This window comes from Triturus cristatus, chromosome 1_2 (genome assembly GCF_964204655.1).
Source record: "Triturus cristatus chromosome 1_2, aTriCri1.1, whole genome shotgun sequence".
NCBI classification, from domain to species: Eukaryota; Metazoa; Chordata; class Amphibia; order Caudata; family Salamandridae; genus Triturus; species Triturus cristatus.
Window position 1 is genome coordinate 988,553,194 of NC_140580.1, and position 20,682 is coordinate 988,573,875.

A 20,682-nucleotide genomic window follows, 5' to 3' on the forward strand; every position below is an offset into this window, starting at 1 on the left:
AATCCACAAAGAAGAGTGTTCCTTTTTTTTTTTTTTTTTTTTTTTAAACAAACTTTATTGTGATTTTCATATGCAGGTATTATAAATTACACCTCACATTGCACAGGTAATTATTTCCGGAAACACAGGATACAATTCAGGTTTTGTGTATTATCCTGTCAAGTTGCGCTGTTGTCCACAATAGAACACGATAACGTCCCAATCACGCTAGGAGGGTCGCCTGTACGTCTCAGTATTATGCTCTCCATACCCAGCTTTTGAACGAACGTGGTCAGGAGGAGCGGGAACCGCTCAACTGTTCACAAACCCCAATCCCACCCAAAACCCACCCTCCATACCCACCCATGCCACAAAGTAAACAGTCACAGTCTGGGGGCCTCGAAGCATTCCCTTTGGGGGGGGGGGGGGGAACGGAAGGGACCGCCAGCCGGGGCAGAGGGCAACCCCATCCCAAGCACATGGATGAGGGCGAACAGAGGCCAATCCATGTATCCCGACAGAGGGGCCCCGATCACACCATACACCCCACCGCACAACACCCGGAGTCAGGAAGAAGAGTGTTCCTTTAGTGTGCCAAAGCACTGATCCATCTAGAGATAATGTTAAAAACTCTGTGGGAATACAGTAATTCATGTCCTACCAAACTGAATCAGGCCATACTATAGTGAATGCCCGGAGGACTATGTGGCACTTTAGAAGAAGGTTGGATTAATGAAGGGAGGGCACAAATAAATGTCTTGACAAGTTCCCCTTCTTTTCTGAACTTTTGATGTTGCTGGCAATCTCCTTCTCCTGACAGGTGGCTGTTGAGGCTGTGGGAGCTGGTGCTGATCTCTCGTTCATTGCCGTAGATGATATAAAGCTGAGTCGCAAGAGCTGTCCAAAGCCAGGTGAGTGTGTAAAGCTCCCCAAATGCCGATGCTTAGGTTGCCAACAGGTTATATTACTCTATTAAGTCATTTGCTGGCTGCTAGAATCCTGAGACATGTGAATCGGTCCCAGGTCAAAGACTGCAAGCTTATTGGACAACAAAACATTAAAAGTGACTATTAATCATTACAAACGGCAATCGTGATAGTGGGCTTCAGTAATACGTTACCCATTAAGAGACCTCCTCTGCTTCTCAGAGGTACAACGCCAATGAACGAGATAAATAACAAATATATTTTATGCTGTTTAAATTTATAAACAAAACAAATCCATGATTTTTTTCCTATCATTGTAGGGGTTAATCTTAGACATTTAGCTACCAATTACCATTAACCTGAAGTTCCTAATAATCATGTATCCAAACAGTAGATGAAGGGTAGTTTTCAGTTCTTTATTGAATAGTCAGTCAGTTCACTTTTGGTGATGGTGATCCATGTGCCTGTTATTTATAGATATAAGAGGATCTTAAAGCAAACATACATGAATGGTCTAGTTGTTCCCAACTTCCATAGCTAGGGGTGTCTGACTGGTCATAATCCTGTTAGCGGCATTTATTTCACTATAGGCTGAGGATGTTTGTCTATTCACTAACTAGTTTAAATCGTAGTGCCTTGTGTATTCCCTGATGAATAAATTTGATTACAGCCTAAATTATTCCTAGATACACCAGAGTCCATTGAAAAAGCTTCCTTTCAATTTGCAATGCAATGTATCAATGCTTTTCAACCAATTTGTAGATTTATATTGAAAAACTGAGGTCGAGTCGCAAAGCAGTCACTGCAAGAATAACTGCTTTGTGACCCAGCCTTTGTACAATGATGTTTTTTCACGCACCTTTGGGGTGAACTTTTTTTTCTTGGATTCTTTTCAGTTTTTGAGATGCTGTTATCTATGATTTACATGATAAGTTTGGACCACTGACATCTTGATAAAGGGAAGAATAGTAGGGGTGAGGACTTTTAATAATACTGTTGGGATGTTTGATTTTTTGTAGTCTCTGACCCATTGTTTTGGTCTTAGGGTGCATAGGAGACGAGGAAATGCTAGGACCAGTCTCCAGGGGCTGAAGTATCTATTATGGTCATCTCAAGGATTGCAATAAGCAAACCCAGATTAGCACTTGAAAGAGGTGGATGAGTTCATTACTGAGTGGAAACTTGCACAAAATGAGAATCTTTCACATATCCTAAGGTAGACACTGTTGTGGAGGAATATTGCGCTTTCGTTGACGAACCCAATGAGTTGTTTAGCATAAGTTGTGTTATCTACTGAAGGGCTGGTAGATGATGTGGAGTTTGGTTAATTTGATGTTAATCAATGTTTTCTTTAATGTTGAACATTGAGGAAGGGTGTTCTTTGTTTTCTGATTTTTACATGCAATGGCGTCTTTAAAAGTCACAGCTACTCCTTCGAGGTTCTTTCCAATCCAACCAAGGCGGTCGGTAGAGTATTCTGGTGGGATAAGAATGCCCATCACAGGTTGAGCGACATTGTTCGGCCGAATAGTGGTCAGGAATAAAAGGACGAGGTTGTCCGATGCATTCATATTAGCAATCTCAAGAAGAGTCTCAGTTATATAGCAAGGGCTTTAGAGAGCACTTCGCGAAGCCATTATTGAAGAACTGGAGGTTAATATCTATTAGGGTGTCTAAACACCTTTAGTATGATGGTAAGAACGTTTTTCCTGGCACTTTCAATCATAGTCTTGAAGATCTATGACAATTCTGCTATGTTATCCTCAAAACCCACAATCTGCAGCCTGCAACCTGAAGTCCCCATCACTTTCATTTCAGACACTGCCTTGTCGGAGTCATAATATTCAGGAAATGCTCTTCAGCCTTAATCTTGACCCAAGCTAGACAGCAATCAAAATGTTCAATTTTTGTCTGTAAAGTGGCCACGTAAACAACAGGGTCTCAAAAGGTGTATGCACAGGGTTACGTGGTGGACTACACCTTGTTCATACTCTTGTGACTCCATTCCCCTGATGTTTTTCCAATCACAGGAGCAAATCAAAGCCCAATTTATGTATGGCCTCTAGGTGAGATATAATTAAATCTTTTACCTGGTTACAGACACAGACAATTGGCGTGAGTCCCATACAAGCAGAGGAATACATTTTATAGGAGCTTACCCGGGACATCTAGTTTCCAATATTATTCTCTCCTTTCTTATTTGTTGAATCATGTATTTGTTCCTCTACCCCTTTTTTCAGAAGTGTCTTTCCTTAGTCTATACAGATCGTGTTGTAATACATCATTATCCCATTCCCATCCACTATTAGAGTCCATCTGGGGGCCATGGGATTTATACAGCTTCATCTGTTCTTTATTACTTTTTCTCTTTCTCTCCCCTTTTTGTTGTTACTTTATCTCTACCATCCGAGGGCCCTTCATGGGGATCAGAATATTTGTAACGAAGTTCTCCATTATCATCCAACAAAAGAATCACCAGTTCCCTGCGAAAGCAAGCAGACGCTAATTAATGAATGGAAGCTGGGCAATTCTTCCTTGTGAATATAGCATCCCCACTAGAGAAACCAATCCTTATATGTTTGCAATACAAGTTCTCTACTGGCATTCCCACTTTCTCTGTACAGCCAACAGCTCTTTCAAGACTTTGTTTAGAAGTCGCGCGAGCTAGGCACCATTGAAGATGGCAGCCCAACCTTAGCTCTCCTGAGAAAGTGGAGGCCATCTGTGCACTCTGACAATCGAGCAGGGTCAAGATGGCCTCAATATGAGAGGTTGATGCTCTGGAGGGCGGAGGAGGAGCGTTTTCTCCATCAATTCAGCTTGCTATCCTTCCTTCGTATGGGGGTGCGGCTGCGGCTGTGTTACTGCGGTCCGTTGGCGGCATTATGAACCACTCGCCACAGCCTTCTGGCGGCATCCTCGAAGATCTGAAAAGGGGCATCTTCAGTAAGTATACCCCCGCCGCAGCAACAGAATCTGTTGAAGGCCATATATGTTGCTGCAGATCTGCAACATTAACGACCGTTGAAGACTTTCTCACAGTATGGCTTGCCGCCAACTTCTGGCTCAGGATGGACCTGCAGGTTGTTTTGCTGCAAATGAATCATCATCATTGTCGTTACTCTGGTATATTTGGTATATATCATACCGGTGTATACATACATCAGACAAAATACCAGCGAAAATAGTGATTGCTTTATGCACCAGGGAACCAAGAGCAGCAATACGTCTTTTTGCATGAATTATCACTCTGCTTTCAAAAATGCAAATATGATGTCAATCAAATACCAACTTGCAAGGTTCTAAAAAAAAAAAACTATTTTGGCATCTAACAAAACCATATTGTTTAATAAGATTTACAAGCAACTGGACAATCTTTGGAACGTTATCACACTAGAATATAAGGGAGAAAACACTTCTCAGGATGGAAGCATTGGCTTGGGATACAGTCAAAACACAAATTCAGGTGGGGGGTTGTGAAACCTGATCCCCCCATATTGAAGATAATCCATCTCAGAGTGGGGGGTGATTTAGACATCCATCAGCAACGGGAATGTTTTAGATAGTGAATAATGTGGTACAGGAAAATTGTGGGTAACAGATTTAAGTAACCTGATAAGGAGCATCCTTGCTGTTCTGGATACCATCTTCTTATCTACCCGCAGCAGGACATTGACGTTACTATCCTCCTTCGTGGGCCCTACCCACTAAGGCCCTGTCTCCACTCCTAAAGGTATATTGTGCTGCCTCACCCCCTGGACCTTACCTGATCTCCTACTTGCTTCCTCTCATGTCAAAATCTAAATCTATGTGCCAACTAACATTTCTGGAAGCCATGGCTAATGCAACTCAGGTCAAGCCACCATTCTCCATTTCCTCTTCAACCCCTACTTTTTCTGAGTCTACTCTCACTACTCTCTACACCGAACTGGCTGAGATTAAAGGCTCCATTGCACAGATGTCCTCTGCAGTTTCCGCGACAAATTCAGAAGCGCAATCTTTACGAAGCAACATCAGTTCCTTTCAGGCCAGACTGACAACTGTTGAAGGGCAGCAGATGGATGTGGAATCCTGCCTAGATGCCAATCTGGATTGGGGTAAGGATATCTGGTATCTCTAGCAGAAAGTTGTCGATTTGGAAGACCGCAGGCACAGCGGCAATATCAGGATTGTTGGCCTACAGAAGCACATTGAGAAGGATGATATGCCTCACTTCGTGTGTATTTTGATCCTGGAACTTCTGAACATTACCTTTGTATCACCCCTGGAATTCCGTAGGGCTCGGAGGGCTCGCTCCAATCGTGACAGCATGCTAGACAGATCCTCCTGGAAGCCTCAATACAAGACCCCTCACGACATGAGAAGGCTCAAATTCTGTTCGTAGCAGATTTTTCCACCCATACCAATGCCAAACCGCAGCAGTTCTTGACTCTCCAGCCCTGATTTAAGAAGGACATTGAATACAGATTACTGGAAATCAATGCAGATTACTGGAACTCATTACAATGCTCATTACTTTTCAGGGAAAAATATCTGAATACCACGAACCAAGCGTTCTGGAGTCCTTTTTGGATGCTTTAGATGACACTAACATGGAAGCTGCTCCTTCTGTGGCTCCCTCTGCCTCCTTGTCCCCGCCCAACAGGGCGCACCTCAAGGGGATGCCTCCACTTTTTTGGATGAGCTTAAACATTGGGACTGAGTCGTGCAAAAATGGTCACAATCGTCCGGCCACGATCCGGAAAGTCTTTTCACCCAAGAGATAAATCGATGTCACCTCTTATAGCTTGATGGGACTCTGACAACACCTAGTGATGCTTGATCTATAATGCATTTTAGAACCTTGAGTCTTCCTTGTGTAATTAGGCAACCTTTTACCCCCTTTTGTTGTTCTTACTTTATGATTGTATAGTATCAAGGGAAATAGATGATCCAGATTACCTGGTGTATTGTATATTGTTCCAAATGTATTGCTGATGTTCTTTTTCAGGGGCTAGGGGGTGGTAAAAGAGATAATATTGATATGGTGAGTTAGATTGCAGCCCCTGCATCTTGTGGTAATCCACTCCCACTCTTGCTTTCTGGGGTGATCTTCCCTCCATGCTGTTACACCTTCCAGCACATTATTCCCAGCCATACAGACCACATTGTGTTTCCCTTATCGGTGGGTGGCCCCACTCCTCTCGATATCGGTGCCTCCTCTCGCACCCCATTTACAGGTTTAATTTCTTGGTTGTCCAGGGTCCCTTTACGGTCCCAGAACTTATCAATGCCTTAGCCACCGGCTTCTCTACTTCTATTGGACTTTTCTGGTAGGTATTTATCTCAAACCGCCTTTATCCTTTGCTGCACCCCTTCCGGAGTACTTCACTAGCTCGACCTATCTTAGAATCCTGCTCTCGGAGAAGCTCTTGCCTGCTGGTTGACTTCCCCATTGGGATTTGCCATTGTGGCACTACAGCATATATTGGTTTCATGGCGTATCCTCTGCCTCAAAGACCCCTGAATGTATTTTCTCTCAACATACATGGCTTTACACACCTTATCAAATAGAAGAAAATTCTCACCTTTTTGGGCCAACACAAACTTGAGATTGCCCTCCTTCAAGAAACCCACCTGACCACGGCATAGAGCGATAAACTACAGAGGGAATAGTTGGGCCGGGTCCTCTAGGCTAGCATCTCATCCACACCATGGGGGTCCAGCTAAGGCGGGTGGTCTACCCAAGAAATAAGGTGTTGCTATATTTCTCCATAAGCATCTCTCATATAGAATTCCCCAAACTTGATCGTATACTGATGGATAGCTATGTGTTTTCATGGTTCTCAATACAGGGTACGACTATAATTGTGGGCTCTGTATAAGCCCCCAAACATCTAAGTCTGGGTTTCTTTCTAAGATCCATAGGTTACTGAAATCATGCTGCACCTCTAGAGTCATCATTGAAGGGTACTGGAACGTGACACTTGACCCTTTCTTGGACAGGTCAGGCAGGCAGGACACACTCCATGATGGGGACAAGCATGCCCTATGAAACCTAATGCAGATCATGCCCTCTTCAACCCTTGGAGACACTTGCACCCACGAGTTAGAGACTATACCTTGACCTCTTGCTTCCATAACATTTGCAGTCGCATTGACTACTTCCTTTGTATCCCTCTAGTGAACCAACACTTAACAGATGTGAATATAACCCCCTGCGGGTTTCTAATCATGATCTTATAGAGCTGCATTTAGAATTGGGTTAGCATACACCCCCGCGAGGACCTTGGTGCCTCAATAGCTCCCATTATAAGGATCTGGAGGCAAAACTTTGCCTAGCACAGTATATAGAAGGATATTTGGAGGATAATAGGGGCTCTGTGAACTCTGTGTAGATGTTTTGGGGGCAGGCTGTGCTTCACGGCATGCTGATGAGAGATTCGGCCCTGGCCAAACAAAGGCTTTTGGACTCCAGAACGCAGCTGGAAACATGGATCAGACTCCCTGACTACTGCCTATTCTTCCTCTCCGGACCAGTCTCTTCTCACGAGAGAGGCCACACAGGTTTGCGATATGAGCTCTGTCAGCTACAAATGGTAGCTGTGACAGATTACCCCTACTCCTGACTCATGGAGCCTGTCCCTTTAATCTTTGGTGATTGGAAATAAGAGGAATACCCCCTCTGCCAGTTAAGGCCCTTAGCGTGCGCCACACATAGATGGCTATACACACTCTGTTAGATCTGTCCTCTCACCTTCCACTTTCTTGGTCCTGATGAAAGCTAGCCCCAGTTTCCAGGCACTGGCTGAAACATGTTGACCCCACTGGATGGTGGCGGCCATTGATACCTCCTTAGCCATCCCCTGCCTCCTTTTAATGCTTCCCATTATTAAATAATTCTAATTGGTTTTTGGGACCAGAGGGACAGCTTTTAAATATGCACACACTACACCATCACTGCACACTCACCTTGACAATAAACCAGCTCCGCTGCAATTGCAGGCGTCTCAGCACACTTGGGGTACATTCGGTACCCCTAGTGGGGGCCGATGATGAAGCATGCCACCAACTAGGTTGGTGGGTGAGGCCTTTCTTAAAAACCTAAATGGTTTCGCTTGACTAAAGAGACTATTCTGTTTCTTCATATCTACATACACATATCCCCCTTGACCGTGGGGCTAGTTCCTTTTGGACCTCCCAATGTTACCGGCTAATTGATACTCAGTGAAAATGTTATCTGTCATTTACCAGGTGCCTTCAAAACATCACTTGTCACAGTGAGAGCCCTTTTAATAGAGTGAAGAGGCTTAGTCCTATTATCATGTATTAAAAAGCCCCCAGAAATTAGTATCTTTAGATGTTATGTCATTCTTAATAAATTGTGTGGATGAGGAGTACAAAACAGAGGGGCCAAGTTAGACAGTCGTCGGTGTTATAAGCAGTTGCAAGGTCCAGGGGAATGGAGACCAAGGCCGGAATTGCCGTACCGGACATTGGGCGTTTCCCCAGGAGACTGGAAGGGTGGGAGGCTGGTTATGTTTCTGGGGGCCAGTATAGTTGTGGAGCAGCAGTTTTAAGAGCACCCACTGCAGAGTTTCTTGTATGTTCAGCAGTTTTCAAGCAACAATAAAAGTGTCAAGCTAACGCTGCTGGAAAGAGTTCGGAGATTTGTCTAGTGGCAGTTTTAACTCATCTAATGTAGCGCAACTAACGAGTACCATGCAGATCACAGAAGTGTTTTTTATGTGCATACCTCAGTGGTTTACTGCTTTTGTCACAGCAGTCCTTGTGTTACTGTGCGGTTCATCAGTTACAATGCAAACTGCATGGTACAGGTTCAAAAGTTATGTTTTTTCCCCCGTCTTTCATTATCCTAAAGTTGCTAAAAAGGGTTTGTTTGGTTAGAAATAAATTATTATTAGTAAAGCCAACCCTAACTCTGTGTTAGGTTCTGGATCCTGAATTTGTACTTCTCCAGACCAAGCACTCTTAAATAAGGCCTACCAGTATGGATGATGTGCGAATATTACACCTTGTAGTCCCCTTTATCTTATGTAACATTTTATATATACTGATTTACACACATATGATTCATTGTCTCTGTAGAAGTGTGTGCTATAAAGTGCTTTGGCACCCTACACTGGTATAAGAGGCGTTCTAAAACAAATGAGATACATATGAGAGCTGGGCGATGGAGAGATGAGGAACACTGTCAGAGGGTGAGAGTGAAGTGCATTGGAAGGTCATCATTTACTGTGCTTCAAAAGCTAATACAATTGAATATATCATGGAAAATGTGTTGTAGAATGTACCTTTTTTGCCATTTTTTCCTCAAATTTTCTTGGGTCAGATTTAATTTGGTTTATCAATAAAATTCTAGTTAAGAATAATTCAGTCTGGAAACGCAGCAGTGTGGCGTTCTCAATTTTGAAAAGAGATATGGAAAAGGGCGGTTTAGCTGCCCCTGATATCCGCCTGTATTATTATGCAGCACATCTCCGACTCACGGCCCGCTGGCTGTCAGACGGAGAAGCGCCTCCTCTGGGGTGTGGTGGAGGGGACGACACTGCCATGTCTTCTGATGCGGGGAGGCCGGTCAGAGGGAGCCGTGCCCTACTTGACTCGCCATACGGCAGCCCTGTAGGAAACCGCAGTGAAAAGATACTACGTAGAGCCCCCTTTGACTGGGAATTACCCATATTGGGACCTAGAGCCCTTCTATTCCATTGATCAGGATATGACCATGGACAGACGGAGGGAGAGTGGATGTGGATGGGCGGGGGACCTGTACCCACAAAAACTTTCATTACATTCCAGGAAACACAGAACACATTCGAAGTGGGGCAGGGGCAATTCTTACAATATGTCAAAATAGACAACACGGTGAAGGAACTCTGGAACACTCACCCGGCGGCGCCTTCGCAGACAGTTGGAGGATTGCTCCGATGGGCAGAGGGCAGACATTTGATTTCCTCCTTCTATGGGGCACTCCGTGAGGACCAAACAGATAGACATTATAAGACGAGGGATGGATTGGAGTTGGGGTTAGGAGGTCCTTTGGAGGATGCAGTCTGGAAGCACGCATGTGCATTGGTGAAGAAGGCATCCTCCAATAATAGATTCAAACTAATCCATTTTAATTACTTACTCCATACGTACATGACACCGGCCAGGCTCCCCAGCAACGATACGAGTGGGGGGGGGCATTTTGTCCGCGTTGTGAAGAGGAGGGGGCCACGTTCTCACACCTGGCCTGGCACTGTGGGTCTATAATTTCTGGCAATTGGTAGTGCCCCATGTCTCTCCTGCGGCGCACATTATGGTTTCCTTGACCCCTAATGCCTGTCTGTAGCGGGGATCAAAGAACCCAGGGGGCGTAAGACATATAAGCTGCTCCAACTGACATTGCTCCTTGCGAAGCGGAGGATTGCGATAGGCTGAATGGGTCCAAGAATCCCAAGTGAGGGCTTCTGGATAAAAGATGGGTTGGAGTGGGGTAGTGCGGAGGAACAGCACGTGAAACTTTCCCGCACAGATGACAAAGTGGCTAAGGATCTGGAGGCATGGGGTGCAATGTTGGCTACCTTTAATGAATATGTAACAGCGGACATGGCTTTAGATGAGGGAAACCAGAGCAGAATGGCACATTGACACCCACTGTGGGTGCATGACCGAAAGCTATAGTGAACCTTGGTTGTGACCCATTCTGCTAAATGGTACGTTGCGGATTGCAAATCAGAGGAATTGATACAATCTGCTGGAGGGATGATTGTATACCTGTATTCAGTGATTATAACAATGGCACCTTTTACCATTCACTTCATGTTGCGTTAAACTATGTTAAATGCAAAAATTAAAGTTTAAAAAAAAAATCAGTCTCAGACAGACTGAAACAGAGGCACGCTTCCAGTCCGATAAAGTATGTCAACCATGTGTAGTTTGTTATATGGGAAATACCCTATTCATGCATCAATCTGCTGATCAGGCTACTCCTATTGTCTCCATAAAATCCAGCCTATGAGTTGCCCACACTTTATGTGCACTAGATAATACTAACTTCATCATTTGACATGCTATCATTTCGGTACTATTTCAATTTAAGAGACACAGTAGCAGACAGATGTCTCTACTATGTCCATCCTTTCACCACAAATGCACGATTTCCCAGGTTTAACACTTTCCTATGACTATCATCAAATCAGAGCTGCCTCTTGAATGTGTGTGTGTTTGTATATACATATATATATATATATATATATCCACAGTAGCAGGATTACCCATTCGAATGAGGCCACAAGAAGAATGGTTTCTCTCGTGCTTTTAATCGGCAGCCAGCCAGCAAAGGATGGATCAGCAGTATTCACCAAATAAAGTTCAAACGCCGGACGCGTTTCGGGAACTCCCTGTCCCTTCTTCTGTGGCGTGTAGTTCACAAAGAATGAAAGCACACAGTATCACGCACTCCTTCATTTAAACACCTGCCCATGTGGGCGTGGCCTAATGCATGGCCTGCTGGATATTGGAGTGCGTTACTTATCCTCCCATGTGGGTGTGCTAACCATTCCAAAATTAGAACAAAGTTATTTCCCAAGTGGGTCGATGAAAAACAAGCTGCCATCCTACGCCCCGCTTTATGGCTGTCAATGCGAGTGAGCGGACGTTAACCTGCAATCGCGCCAGCTCTTTCTTCACTCCTAATGTTCGAGCACCGGTTGGTGCATGATAGGACCCGCTTCTCCGCAGTGGGCCTCTTTCGCGACCGAGGTCAGCCGCCATAAATCCACAGTAGCGGGATTACCCATTCGAATGAGGCCACAAGAAGAATGGTTTCTCTTGTGCTTTTAATCGGCAGCCAGCCAGCAAAGGATGGATCAGCAGTATTCACCAAATAAAGTTCAAACGCCGGACGCGTTTCGGGAACTCCCTGTCCCTTCTTCTGCGGCGTGTAGTTCACAAAGAATGAAAGCACACAGTATCACGCACTCCTTCATTTAAACACCTGCCCATGTGGGCATGGCCTAATGCATGGCCTGCTGGATATTGTAGTGCGTTACTTATCCTCCCATATGGGTGTGCTAACCATTCCAAAATTAGAACAAAGTTATTTCCCAAGTGGGTCGATGAAAAACAAGCTGCCATCCTACACCCCGCTTTATGGCTGTCAATGCGAGTGAGCGGACGTTAACCTGCAATCGCGCCAGCTCTTTCTTCACTCCTAATGTTCGAGCACCGGTTGGTGCATGATAAGACCCGCTTCTCCGCAGTGGGCCTCTTTCGCGACCGAGGTCAGCCGCCATAAATCCACAGTAGCAGGATTACCCATTCGAATGAGGCCACAAGAAGGCTTTCTTCGAATGGGTACCCTGCATGCTTATATATATATATATATATATATATATATATATATATATATATATATATATAGAGAGAGAGAGAGAGAGAGAGAGAGAGAGAGAGAGAGAGAGAGAGAGAGAGAGAGAGAGAGAGAACACTAAATGGAACAGTAATCAGTTTTCCTCCCTGGCAGGTACCTGTGATTTTGAGCTCGATTATTGTGGCTGGAGCACTACCAAGAATGGGCGGCTGGAGCGGCATGACTGGGACTGGAGCAGCGGAGCAACCCAGGGAGGAGACCGTGCTCTTCATACAGACCACACATTGGGCACCAAGGAAGGTAAGGCACCTAAGCACGTCGTGTAGCTACTGAAAGTAATGACCCCAGTTGTCTATTCCAACTAAAAATGTTTCTCGGGATTTTGGATAGGGCACAGTAGGTTGTTAGCGGAGCTAAATGTATATGTGATGTGATGTGTTTCATATGATTTGCTCTTAAAATGCTTTAGAATCCTAGAGGTTGATTGACGCGTGATCTCCATGGCTCGTTCATCAAATTTAAGCCACTAAATAGGAAAATCCAATCGGTCTTCCAGAATGACTGACAACTATATAAATAATTACCAAGGAATATGTTATATGCACATTCTTCTCGTACATAGGCATGGTGGATTTTCTAGAAACCAGATTATATTTTAATATTTGGTGGGTTGCTAAACTCAGCCCTGGTTAAATTGATAGGCACAGTTGATGCAGAGATCTAAGTCCAGCACCCAGTGGAAGCTGCTCGCCCATGGTGAGAGAGACAGAGCAGGTCATCGTGGGGAAGCGGAGGTCATTCCTGATGGACGGCAGAATCAGGAGGGATCTGAAGTGGAGGGGGAGATAGTTCAAGATTAGGGGATCCCAAACAGCAGAGCATCCACTATCAACCACTGCCCTTGCTTTCAATGCTAAAAGAAAAACGGGCAGAATGCACTTGATCTCAGTCATTCTGTAGTCACTAGGGTTTCGCAGACATCCTGGCATGATTATAGGGGTGCACTTGGTAGCCGGGTCTGGTGGGGCAGTGGACTAATGCATCCACTGTAGGGGCCTGTGTTTGACCTCATGGTCACAGGTTCTAAACCCGACGGGTCCACTCAGCCTTTCATCCATCTGAGGTCGATAAAATGAGTACCATTGAGTTGGGTAACAATATACATCTTTTATTCAGCGACTTGAGACCCTTGGGTGATACGTGTTCTTTACAAATGCACAAGTTATGTTACTTAATACAGTTAATGCGAATCATAGGGACATATAAAGTACAGGTGACAATAATGTGAGGCAACTGCAAATACTGCACATAAGGAAAACTTGTTACCTTGGTATGTTGGAAGGGGGGAGGCTGGTGAGGGATAGACCAGTGATATGAACAGAGGATGGAAGTCACTATAATCACGCTCACATGCGCCGTTTTTACCAATTGATTTACCAGACAGCCCCTTGTTAAATTAATCGTGGTAATTGCTGACCCATTGTATGAATAATTTAAATACATACAGTAAAATTCAGCTTTTTCTGATATTAATATACACTCTCAGTCCTTATTTGTGTGTGTTTATCTGTCTTTGGTATCTCAGTCACCTTTCTAAATACAAAAAATCACAAAGAAATTGCTTTCTACCCGGCAGAACTGATTGTTGTTTACAGTATACATGCCCAGGTTCTGAGGGATACTGGGTTACCCCATTGTTATGTACTTTGTCATGAAGAGGTCATCCAGAGTCCAGACTACATGATAACATGGAAAGGATGGTTTGGATGAGAGAGAACACAGAACAATATCCCCGACAAGATAACCCTTTGCCTTCATGTCAAGACGGAAGCTTAGAGAAACTTTAACCACAAAGGCCGCTCCACTTTTACAACCTGCTGTACCACAGGTCAGCTGTGCCCTCGCTAAAGTGTGCATACACATGATGCACACACATTTACTGTCCTACAAGGACGAGTGAGCAAGTACAGGACTGAACAACACAGGATTAGGCGCAAAAGTGCAACGTCGTAATGCGTGCACATATGTGTGTCATGGCATGTGCATGAGGTGTGATGTATGGCAGCCATTTTTCATTTACCTTTCCAACATGCCAAAAGCCATGCTAGAATGGTGAATTGAAATGTAAAAGCAAGTAAAAAAGAAGGCACGTGAAGTACAAAAAAAAATAAGTGAGTGGTCGAACAGCAATTTGCAGCTGACGGGCCCACAAAAATAATAAAAATAATCATATGAAAAAATGAACATGAGGAGCAGAGCAGGGTGCCAGGGGAGCAAAAACGGAGTGACTGGGGTGCGAAAGAGTAAAAAGCGGGGAAAGAGCAAGGAAACACATTCCTTCCCATGTAGTGCTCAATGCTAAATAAAAAAGAGTCCCCTCATTGGAAGGATAAAAATGATCCAATCAGAACAATGTGTGACCGAATAGGTCCTGGGAGGGGTGGGGGAAAACACGAGAATAGGGAGGAAAGCTAGTGAATTAAGAGCAAAAAACTGAGATAGACAATAAAGTCATCATGAGCAAGGGGCTGACCCAATGGGCACTCTAAGAATACGTTATAATGACCATGTGTAATACAAAAATCCAAATGATTTTCTCAAGTGTACCCCGTTGCAGTATGCCTTGTGTTGCCACTTGCATGATTGGTCTTTGTAACCACTCTAGCAGAAAAACTTGTTTTTTCTGTTTCCGCTTTTTTTTTTTTAGACTTTCGATGAGGGCCTCGGTTAACCCATGCAAGGAGGTGAACTTCTAATACAAAGTAGCTGTTAAATCACAGTTTATGGATTTTTATTTTTTTATTTTCTTTAGGTCACTACGTTTTCTTTGATACTGACCGACTAAATGCTGGGGATACCTCAGCCTGGCTGGTGAGTGAGCAGCTCTCTGCAACCACCGGCTCCTGCCTCAAATTCTGGTATCGTACAGACTCGGAAGACGAATTGCGTAAGTACAGATGCTTTCGCCCTACGTACTGTCTCAATCTCATGGCTGTATCTCTGTTGGTGTGCAAAGTTACGAATATTTTTTCCCCTTCGTTAAAACTGTGCAAAGGGTGCAAATCTTTCCATTGTTCCACATGTGAAGACTTGCATAAAAGTTGACTTTTGCAACAATTTCTCAAAAGATAAACTTGCAGAGAAGATAACCACATGCATCCACTGTTGTGCATAGAAAAACTCTGCAAAAGGTAAATTTGGAGAAAAAAAGCCTGCATTACTGTTCCTTCTTGGCTAGATTTGATGGTACTGAAAACTGACACTAAAATTACCTTGCAATGGTGTTACATTTAATTTTATATTTTTTTTACCTTTTTGCCTTTTTTATTAGCATTTATAGTTTTTAACAAAAATAACAACCACCATGGTCATGTAGGAAGATGTCCTCATTTTTGCCTTACAGTGTAAAGTATCAGTCCAGCATCGGGAAAAGTAGTCGGAAAGGTGTGCATCGGGATTGTTGGTCATACGCATTTATTTAACAACAGTTAGACAAAAGGAGAGAAGAAAAATAAAAGGGATGTACGACCCGCACACCTCCGAGGTGGTCTAGGAAACTGTTGTGACAAGGAGGGAATCAGAGAGCCAGCCAGTTCCTAAATGCTCTAGTGTGCAGTGTGGGGCAAATTCCCTAGTCAGTCTCTCATATGACTGGTCTTGTGTGTTGTCAGACGGCTGCGCAGCAGATAGGCATGGCACGGTCCCTATATGTCTCGCGGTTGAGATGTGGGTGATTAAATTAAAGAGAAGGTTACGACCCAGTCAATGCAGGTCGCCATATGTCACAGTCAGCCAGTAACCTCAGGTCTTAAGACCCACCCCCAGCTCATCGCTACCATTCATTTGACTAGCAGAAGAGACATTGTAGTGAGATGCCAGACCCCGGGTGGGACCTCTTTTACATAACCAAGTAGAAGAATCAGTGGAACCAGTCGTAGGGTGTGTTGTGTTATGTCTGCTATCACACAGAGTATCTCACGCCAGAAATTGAAGATAGGGAGCAATCCCCAAGCTAAGTGAAGGAATCCAGCGTCAGTCTGTGTGCAGCGATGGCAGCCATGAGGGACAGAGGGATCAATTCTATGTTGTTTTTGTGGGGTGCTGTGAGCGCGGGGTAGAAATTTATAGAGTAATAACTTGTCCCTATAGTTCATGGACAGCGTGCAACAGTATTTTAAGCAGGAAGCGAGTATAGGGGTCCCGAGCTCCAGCTCCCAAGCTGCGTCAGTTCTGGCTGTTCTCAGTTGTGTTGTGACCATTGAGTAGTATCAGCTGATGTGATGAGTTGAGTCCGGGGGAAATATTTGGTAGGCTCTTGTGGTAATCCTGGCTAGGTCTTTCTCACCGTGTGGCATAGACAAACATATATGAAAATTTCAAGGGCAGTAGCGTTGCTGCGAGAACGAAATTTGTCTAGGGACATGAAAATGCCATTGGTATAAAGGTGTTTTACAAAGATAAGGGAACTGGTTTAAGGAACACCGGTACCTAAGAGAAAAACATTCACAAATGATCATATATATAGAAATACAATGATGTCTATATTTTGGTTGTCCAACTGGACATCATCTTTTAATGAAAAAGTGAAGAAAAACATACAAGTGGGGACATATATATCATTTGGAATGGAGAAAACGCTCAGGCAAAACAGGAAATATTGGCTAAACAAAGGAATATATCTATTAGGCCAACAAAGAATATGTAAAAGCAACCCAGCACATGTTAATACCAAATATACATTAATGTCAGAGTGCAAGAAGTCGACGACGTTTCGATCCCTTTAACTTAATGCTGGAATCATCTTCAGGACAAAACAAATGGGTGCCTGAGGTGATTGCTTGTCAACCGAGGTTCTAGAAGGAGGGTGGAAAGAGAAAAAGAAAGGAGGGAAAGAGGGAAAAAAGGCGGGGTTAGAAGTCGGTGATATAAAGCTTATTGATGAGCAATTAGCACGTGGAAAGTGAGGCATGCTGCAAGTAGGGCTGTGTCTATTCAGATGTTGTACATCGGTGCTTGCAGCGGTCTGGGGGTTATTGGGTGGGGTATTTTATGGTTGATGTGTACTTAACGTCCAACTGGGGTCCATGCATCATTGCAGGAGAGCGGTGATAATAAATTGGACAGTTACCTGGGACTCAGAAATGAGTCAAAAAGGAATGCTAGGTCCAGCTAGATCTAGTGCATCACGTGATGAAGTGCTGTGGAGGCGAAAATTAATTGATCAGGAATCATTAAGAGTGGGTGTGATTGGAGTAAAGGTGAGTGGCAACTGTATACGAACCGGGATAATGTTGCGGAGATCTGCATGCAAAATTATGGGAGTGTCCACCGGTAAAGGGGGAAATCCATGGTTCTTTCAGCGGGTCGACCAGCCAGTCACTGGTGATGAGGCTGTTAGACAAGAACCATAACGTAAGTGATGACATATGGGGTGGGCCCCAGGAGGTCCTGTGCGTGTGTAGTATGTCTTACCGTGAAAATGAAGTTAAGCTATACCATCCAGTCCACTCGGGGAAAAGGAGGTGATGTGGTGTGATCACACTATTAACTATATACATAGACTCTGACATAGGATCTTATTCATAGGGCAATGCGTGATTTGCAAACATAAGTAATAGGTCGACACAATTAATTTGCATTATGTAAGGTCGATCAGAAATGCATTGTTAGCTGTATAAGTAGACAACCAGGATTCAGGGGATAGCTTTTATTGTAAAGATGCATATTGTGGACGGTAGGGTGGGCAGCATTAACTCATTTATGGTAGAAACCATTAGTATCTACATGATCTGTAACAGGTTAAATAAGAGTTGTCCAATCCTCCATTCGGTTTAGGCCTGTGTAAAGACTCTTCGTCCGCAGAATCCATTTCAGTTCCTCCTTATTCAAAATGTGTTTAATGTCTGCTCCTCTAGGTGGTGGTTTAACCACATTGATAACCTGCCAACGGATGTCGTCCTCTGTATTTTCTTTTAGGGCAAAGTGGTCCACAAGGGGGCACCTTGTACCTTGCACTGGATGCGACTCTGGTGTTGGCAAATGAGGATCCTGAATTTGGGGTTGTTTGTCCAATGTAGATCATATTGCATGGGCACAAGACAGCATAAATCACATTTGGGGTGTTACAATTCGAAAAATGTTCAAGCAAACTTCTGATAGCATCAAACACAAATTATTTACTCTCAATGGTGTACTGGCATGCGAAACAGTTGTCAAATTTTGAGTGGCCCGTTATGGAGAAAGAGCCCAAAAATCATTTAGTGTCTGTGTAGCTATTTTGGGGGGCAGGTTAGCTCTGATAGGGTGATATTTAATGTTTTTATTTTTGTGAAATGCAAAAAGAGGGAGTTCCAAATTATAGTCACTGGCATTTAGTAGTGGCCAGTGTTTGAGAATGCTTTTCTTCACTTTGTTGGATATAGGGGAGAAAGTGGTAACGCAGACCAGGCGGTTCTGTTTGTCTTTAGTCCTGGGTGTAAGGAGGCATTCACGTAGGCAGTGCCAAGCTCTCTTGATAGACCTACATACTAATTTGTGTGGGTATCCTCTGGCCTGTAGTTTGTCTGCTAGGATGTTTGCTTCATGGACGTAATCTTGCATGAATTAGCAGTTTCTCCTAATATGGAGGAACTGTGAGAACGGGAGTGAATCCCTTAGGGCACGTGGCTGGTGACTGGTGTATTGTAGTAATGTGTTTCTTTCCATGGGCTTCCTGTAGAGTGCGGTGGAAAGTTCCCCTTCTGTGTGTCTAATCATTAAGTCTAAGAACGATTGTCCCATTTCCGTCATAGCCATTTTAGATAAAGCGTTGTGCTTTGTGCGCTTGAGTGCAAGGGAAAGTACGCGGTTGGGCAGCAATTTGATGGTCGGAGAACATAAGCAGGACATGCCGGTCTTACGACTTAGAGATCTCCAAGCCCAATATGTATTGGCCAAAGTGTGATTCTCTCTCTGATGTCTTACACTACCTAATGGTAGATGGGAAGCCAGCAGATTCACACTAGTCTGAGCTTGTTCCATAACAAGATAAGTAATATGCATATCAGGGAAGTACTAAAACTTAGCAAATTGACTTTGAGCAATAAGATAATAAATTTCAGCGTCTGGAATCTCAAAACCCCCATGGTAAAATGGCAGGACCAATAGGTCCCAAGCAGCCAGTGCTGGCGTATTCGTCCAGAGCAGCTTTATCAGGACAGCACAGAGCGTGGTGAAGAATTGTTTATTTAGTAGTATGGGGATATTCGTAAATAGATATAATAATTTAGGGAGGACCACGATTTTAATCAAGGTCGCCCTTCCTGCCAGAGAAAGTGGAAGGCGGAGCAATAGATCTATGCAACGCTACAGCTTGTCCACTACCAGGCCATAACTAAGCCTACTCACTTGTTCCAGCTGCCTGTGCAGGACGACGCCAAAGTATCTCACCAAATCGGTAGCCCAACTAGCTCAGTAGTGTAACAATACTGGTATGGTACCCTCGGTGAGCGGAAATAGGTAAAGTTTTGACCAGGTAATAAAAACAACTGAATATGTGCCAAATTGTACGATCTCACAGATCAATGGGAGAAGGTTAACTTCCGCTTGCTATACAAATAGAACATGCCATCTGCATAAATGGCCAATAGCATGCTCCTGTGCCGGAAAGAAAGGCCTCTATGGATATGTTTTTCTTGCAGTTGTCGAGACAATTCCAATATCTAGATAACGTACATGGGCCCAAAGGCCACACTTTGCTGGTGAAAAACAACTGTGTGCATTGCCTTACATCTCCTAGTCATTACATACCTCTCATTTGATATTCCTCCAAAGATTGCAATCCTTATTTTCTCATAATTTTCAAATAAAGAGCAGTCTTTGGTCAAGACACAAAAATATCTGCATTCTGTATGATGCCTTTCAGTAGAAAACTGAACGGGCCAGAGGGCCCGTAGATTCAGCTAGTGACACAAGGGGATAAAGTGGTCTCCTAGACTACACACGAGCACTTGTCATAAGGAAAACCTTGTCAAGGAAACAAGGCTTGGGAGGAACACCTGATGCCCCTCTGATGCTAAAGCTTCTGTATGGCGTTTGCAGCAGAGTCCCATAGAAAGGAGCCTGACTGATCCGCGGGCAGTGCTGGTGGTGAGGAGGAATACCACCCATTGTGGGATGTACTCCCCTCTTACCTAAAAAAGAATGTACGTAGAATGTAAGCCAGGTAAGTGTACTCATATGATAGAGACCAAGGTCATTCTTGCGGTTTTTGCCACAACAAGAAACAAGAGAACAAACGGTTGACAACCTTATTCATTATGGATGAATGAATAAACACTATTTGTTTGATTACTTAAAATCATTACAAATAGCTAAAATGAAACGTTGAAAATATTACACTCCGATGATTATAAAATTCCAGCGCTGTTATAACTCCACGGG

At 43.9% G+C, this 20,682-nt stretch overlaps 1 protein-coding gene across 1 annotated transcript in view; it reads left to right on the top strand.

Moving 5' to 3' along the window:
- Nucleotides 1-20,682, top strand: part of MAMDC4 (MAM domain containing 4) — a 394,635-nt gene that overhangs the window by 341,771 nt on the left and 32,182 nt on the right. The window contains exons 23-25 of the mRNA XM_085611032.1: nt 800-890; nt 12,415-12,561; nt 15,074-15,208. Of these exons, the coding sequence (XP_085467158.1) occupies nt 800-890; nt 12,415-12,561; nt 15,074-15,208 (373 nt within the window). The remainder of the gene's footprint in view (nt 1-799; nt 891-12,414; nt 12,562-15,073; nt 15,209-20,682) is intronic.